The 6,189-nt window shown below is 41.3% G+C and overlaps 1 protein-coding gene across 1 annotated transcript; it reads right to left on the bottom strand.

Moving 5' to 3' along the window:
• Window positions 1-358: 358 nt before the first annotated feature.
• LOC121259454 (RNA demethylase ALKBH10B) lies at window positions 359-5,942 on the bottom strand. The gene is made up of 7 exons (XM_041161049.1): window positions 5,159-5,942; window positions 3,207-3,340; window positions 2,941-3,058; window positions 2,319-2,435; window positions 2,075-2,190; window positions 1,734-1,888; window positions 359-1,218 (listed from the first exon to the last, which is right to left on the bottom strand). The coding sequence occupies exons 1-7, from the start codon at window positions 5,664-5,666 to the stop codon at window positions 738-740; spliced, it is 1,629 nt and encodes a 542-aa protein (XP_041016983.1). The 5' UTR covers window positions 5,667-5,942; the 3' UTR covers window positions 359-737.
• Between the last annotated feature and the right edge of the window lie 247 nt (window positions 5,943-6,189).

Here is a 6,189-nt window from a genome sequence, read left to right as displayed (position 1 = left end):
CTGGAATTTTGCTTGCTTGCTTGAGGTACTTCTTTGCTTGTTTTACTATCTAGACAGAGTTATTCTATTCTCAAGCATAAGCACGTAGATGTGTAGAACACACCATCCACATATCACTTAAATGCTTAGAGTTTAGATCATTTCTGATCATTTTGTTAAATTAATATTAAGATGCAAATCTTCTGAAACAAATAAATAACTGAAACAAATCTTCCAAACTAACGAAGACCAACATAATCTACCACTACTCCTGAATCACGTGCACAACTACTTTGCTGGTTTTGGATTCATCCGAAAATCAAGGAAACATTCATAAAGGCTAAGTTTACTCATCCAAGAAAGAAGTAGGAAAATGTAATTAAACAATGTAACCAGAAAGAGATTTGATTATAGTCTGTGGACGAGCCGAAGAGGGAAAATACAAGGCAATAATTACTACAAAATTCCGCCTCTACTTGGAGCTAATTCACACATCTCAAACTTCAATCTCAACTACCACTAAAACTGATCTTTACCATGATTGACATTCAAGACAGTATTTGTGAGAGCCTAATCTTACTATGGAAAAACAAAGGAATGAAGTAACAAGCTCCTCTAACAGCAAAGCACCTGGAGCCCACCCTTTTTTTTTTTTTTACTATAAAAAGAGAAACGAAGCAAACATGTTTTCTACCTTTGTTGAATCATATTGCTTAGGACCACAGGGCTGCCACAGACTTGCTTCACAGCAATATTACTCAAACAATGATGCCTGCTTCGGAAGTGGACTCCACCACATGCGTTTCGACTGGGGAAGGTAAGGCCAGAAGCCGTCCTTTCTGGGCGCGTGGAGGGAGATGCTTTGCGTGTTTTCTATGGGATCCCATGGTCCAGGGCAAGAAAACTCCAGTGCCACCTTGAGGAAGTCCTTGGGGGCTCAACACCATAGGGCGCACTGGGGCCAACATGACCACCGGACCACGCACAACTCCCCATCCAGACATTGGGTCCATTGCCTCGTAGCCATTGAGTGCTCCATTTGGCACTGCATATGGGCTTGGAACACCTGGTTGCCATAGAGTCATGGCACCTGCCGTCATGGGAGGACTCGTTGGGGACTGGAATTGGTTGGACTCTGGCCGGACTCTGAAGAGTGTGATGCTGACCCTTTTGTTAGGAGATGGACACATGACGTGTCTGGCCATGTCAGCACTGTTTCCCCTCATGACTAGAAGAGAGCTGCGCAAGTTAGTAAGAAATTTTTGTCATTATCCTGAGCATATATAATCAGTGAGAATCAGTTGCACAAAGGGACATAAGATGCTGGTAATAAATAAATGCTAAAGGGGATCAATGTGACATTGCCAAATTGGATACGATACATTCTGTCCATTGGACAAGGCAATATGATGGGGAAGGTGCCAACCTCTACGTCATTTGGATATAATTTCTTTTAGAATAAAGAAATTACATGTCATGAAGATGTTCAGGAAGAAAAGTCATTGACAATTTACATCTATAATTATGTAATGACAAATGCAGTTGTCAAAGGGTAGGCCTCTATCCAAATCCCACTGCTAGTACTAATTATGATTCTTTTAACATTTTCCAAAGTTAACCTTTCTTATAATTATGTGGATGCAGCAACAGTACCCTTTCTTTTTCCTAAATGATAGCCCACTATGAGTTGATCATGCTCTATTAGCCAAGAATTTCATATTGTAAAACAATTTCAAAGAAATTTGAGTACATACCCTTGCTTCGGAGAGAGAATAAGTGGCCCTTTGTAGTTCCCTTCGTTATCACTCACAAGAGTACGCCCAAAAGCCATTGTTGATTCAGAAAGGAGAAGTGTGGAGATAGGTTGGTCCAAGTGGGGTGGTTTCAGGAATGGCTGTGTATATTCCCCCTGCACAACAAAAATTATTAATTTTAGCTCTTGCTCTGTTTAGAAGGAATTGAAAGGAAAAAAAAAAAAAAAAAAAGAACAAGGCTTGCAACACAGACCAAATGCCACGAAGTACCCTCTTTGCAGCTAAGATCTATAGAAAATAACACAGGAGTGAACATGATAGTGCTGCTAGACATAGAATACCTCCTCAAAGAAGTTAATGATGCAACCATTTGGTTTTTTATACTCTGGAATCAGTTGCCACTGCAAAAGGTGATCGATGACACCTTGGAGAAGAGCTGGAATTGGCTCTATATTGCCTGTGAACATCGGAGACAAATTGCAAACTTTCTTAAGTATTTAGAGTGAAGCATGTTGAGTAGATATTGAGGATCATGGCACAGGTTAGACAAAGCAAAATATATCTACCAGATTGTAGAAATCTTACCAGTTTGATTGTTACTTGCAGCATCCTCTTTTATTTGTCCAAAAATTGGAATTCCAAACTGAATCAGCTCTCTCTTGTTTCCCTTTATCTGTTTATTGAATAAAATAAAGGTCTCACCTGTAGATTAAGAAAGTTAAGAATTTGTGCATAATAAATGTCAGATCATTGTCTGTTTGCAGGACAAGCTTCTCCGCACAAACCATCATGTTAAAGAAGGCAGGGAAGAAAAGAATACAAGCAATCTCACAAAATAATGCTTGTAACAGACGGTTGGAAAGAAGTTTAGAAAGAAACTGAATTTCACAGTGCATTCGATTCCTCTCAATCTACAAACAAAATTTGTATGTGCGCGCGTGCGCGTGTACCCTCAAGGAATTATCAAACATTAAACATATCAAGACAGGCAAGCATTAGCATGCATAACTACAGAACAGAAAAAATGAAAGACTGTTATCATGATCAAATAAGATGAAAGACACCTTTAAAATTTGGACAGTTTAGGAAACCCATATCTAACTAAAAATTTATCCATAAGAAATCTTGATCTTTAAGAAGATTTTTCAACACACATAAATAACAATTGTAAATCAACTTAAAAATCAAGGATAAAGGTTTAACTTACCTGAGAGCTCTCCACTCTGCCCAGCTGCCTGGAGTTCATAAACAAAATCATTCAACTTACAGAGCTCTGTATCAGTGAATACGTCTTCATATAACTTTAACCCTTTCACAACATTCACCTGCCAGTTGCAATCATCTATCAATCAGTACGTAATAGCCAGCTGCTTTTTCTTTTTATTGGATATACTAAAGGATATGATCAATTCTTTTGATTCCATGTTTTTCAATGGGAAAGGATGCGATTGAAATTGTTAAGAAAGAACTCGCCATGTGCCCTTTCACTGGCTCCTTGGCAGAGAAACCTTTTGTCAACTTGATCTGGCCGGGCCGTGCTTCGCAGTCTAGATGATTAGAACATATCATGTTCATGTTTAATTCAGCAGGCTGCACTTCTTGAGACCCTGCATCCCAACAAGTATAAGCAACAACGAATCACTAAAATGTTAACAATAACTGTAGAAAGAAATAGACCCACACAATAAAAGGAGGAAATTTTTTCAAAAATAACTTTTTGTGTCAAGGGAAAAAGCTTATGTGATTTGAAAAAGTCAGGGTAATAGCAACAAACATGGAAAAAAAATACTCTCATGAACGTCTTTGATGACCTACCACCTACGAAAGTTGATGCAAGTTCAAGCAGTTTTCCACGACTCCCCCAACTTACAAACAGGAACTGAGAGAAACCCAAGGCTAGCTAGCGCACAAACTAGGATTTGACATCAACAACAGTTAAGGACAACGTTTTTTTATAAGTAAAATAAATTACCAATAGTATATGATTTTTTTTTTTTATTGTCACGGCAGTAATGATTGTATCGCAGCTTTTGTCTCATTACTGTGTCGGCACTCTCTCCTTAATGTTGCCCTACAATTTCACGATGGACAATTGACCATTGGGAGCATCAGCATTGTACAACCCCACATGTGGAAACATTCGCCACCATTCGCAACCAAAGGATGTGCCCCACTGTTCCTGTCCATCGTGCCCCCACCAAGCCAAAAAAAGTAGGACATCGCTACAAACAAAAGCACCAACACCAACACCAACACTCGCACCTGCACACTCTCTCCCTCTCCCTCTCTCTCTCTCTCCAAATATCTAATGACCAACCACCCAACTGAGTTGACCAACCAACTCGGTCCCAGTCAAAACGAGTCCCGGTCATACGCCGATTCATTACAATTAACATAGGGTTTACCACCGCAAGCTTTGTCAAAGACTCAAAGCCCAACCACCCCGTTGCCGTTCCCCCCCCAAGTGGTGACGTAAACTACATAACAGATCAGACGGCTGTGGTCGCACGCCGCCTATTATTGAAAAGAGTTTTATTTTAAAATATAATTATGTAATGTATTGTAAAAAATAACGTATGTTTATTATTTTTCTATTGAAAAAGAAAATCCATGCGCGCACCTCGATGCATTGCATCAAAGCCAGAAATTAACTGTAACATCAGATTGCAGCCAAATATGTTAGCCACCTCGATATTATAAACAACGCCCCCCTCCCCATAGGCCATAGGGACAATATCGACCCCATCTTTACGTTTATTATTATAATTATGTTCTTTTGGGGAAAAATCATGAAAATTGAAGACCGGTAAAATATCAGCCGTATCAAAACTGTAAAACGACTTCTATCGTTGAATTCAAAGTGGGAGAATGGTCGAAAAGGGATTTGAATCACGGATCCCGTGCAGGAAATACATGATTTTCCCGTTTGGGTCCTCAGAAAAATTCTATAAAGACTACAAATTTTGGAAAAGACTAATAATAACAATAATAAATCAATAAGCTGCTCGACTGGTACAACCTCGAGTCAGCCACGGAGGTTGGTTTAGAATTTTCTCTGCTACCAAACACTTGTTAGATTCAAAGCACCTTTCTTTTCCTCTCCCAAGTCCTAGCTGGCTAGCTACCGTTTCTCGCTGGCGAAACGGGACCTAATTACTATTTCTGCTGAAAATTTAAGACCGAACCAAGCTTCGTCTGATCTTGTCGCATTCAGAAAAATCAAATAACAAAAAAAGAGCAATTTTTTAATTCAATAGCTAATATTTAGAAAAAGAAAAACAGAGAGAGATGATTTTGATGCAGAACTTTACAGTAACATCACCGATCCTACTCACCGAGTAACATTTTGCTACAGAAACCATCAAAACAACATGAAGGAGTAAGATTTTGAGCTCAGAGAATGAAATTTCGAAAAATATACTTACCTGAATCAGTGATATCACTCTCCGGTGATGAATCGTGCTCTTCACCAACCTCACCTTCGCCATTTGCGTCACTTTCCGTCACTTTCTCGTCGAATTTCGCCACCTTCAACTCCGCGCTATTCTTCGTCTCGGCCTCGGCGTCCTCCTTATTCATCATCTCCATCTTCTTCTTCTCCCCGACACGCCGCAGCTCCACCGCCACGTCGGCGATGGAGTGGTACTTCTGCATCTGGAGCACTGGGATCCAGTTGAGCCTCCGGCGGTGTATGGCAGCGAAGACGGCGTCGTACTCGGACCTCGCTCCACCGAGCTGGGCCAGATGCGCGCACAGAGCGTCTATCATCGCGTTCGCCGCAGCGAACTCGCCACGGTACCAGGCGAGAATGGCGTCCCTGGCGAACTCATCCGATATCATCATCGGGTTCTGTATCGGGATCATCGTGGGTGGAGCCACCGGAGGCGGAACAGCTCGATCAGTCGGGGACGGTGGCCCAGCCTCGATTTGCATATTATAACAGTACGTCCGATCCGAAACCAATAATATTTCCAATAGTTCCTCTTGGCTCGAATGCTCCGATATATCGGAATTTATCGGATCGTGTGCTGGGTTCTGTTCAGTGTATAATATCAGACGCGCAGAGAGAGAGAGAGAGAGAGAGGAAATGTTTCACGCACGACACGAAGGGGGGGCTTCCGGAGGTGGGGCTTTATATATGCCCTGCTGGGGTCCTTTTTCCCGTACAAGTGGGGTCAAGTGACCACGTGGCATTTTGTGGAGGATGGTGATGTGGCAGGACGGAGATGAAGGTTGATTGGTTGACTGGTTGGGAAGAGAGGAATAGTTGGGGGCAGGCACTAGGCAGTAGGAGGAGGACGAGGAGTTTCAAGGGGAAAGGTAGTTAAATTACTAAAACTGCCTCCTTTCCTCCCAAATTATCAAGGTTTTTTGTGTCATTTTAACTACTAATCTGTCGCTGACTCACTGCCTGTAATTTATGCTGTATTTTCAATTAATCGTGTCTTAAATCCCC

Source organism: Juglans microcarpa x Juglans regia, chromosome 4D (genome assembly GCF_004785595.1).
Source record: "Juglans microcarpa x Juglans regia isolate MS1-56 chromosome 4D, Jm3101_v1.0, whole genome shotgun sequence".
Lineage (NCBI taxonomy): Eukaryota > Viridiplantae > Streptophyta > Magnoliopsida > Fagales > Juglandaceae > Juglans > Juglans microcarpa x Juglans regia.
The sequence above is the reverse complement of the archived record's forward strand: the minus strand, read 5'-3'. Positions and strand labels throughout refer to the sequence as shown.

Excerpts from the sequence above, each read along its gene's own strand:
- LOC121259454 (XM_041161049.1), bottom strand. The coding sequence starts at position 5,666 with ATGCAAATCGAGGCTGGGCCACCGTCCCCGACTGATCGAGCTGTTCCG. Across the intron at positions 2,191-2,318 it reads TGCAAGTAACAATCAAACTG|GCAATATAGAGCCAATTCCA; the intron begins GTAAGATTTCTA and ends CGATGTTCACAG. Across the intron at positions 1,889-2,074 it reads TCATTAACTTCTTTGAGGAG|GGGGAATATACACAGCCATT; the intron begins GTATTCTATGTC and ends TTTGTTGTGCAG.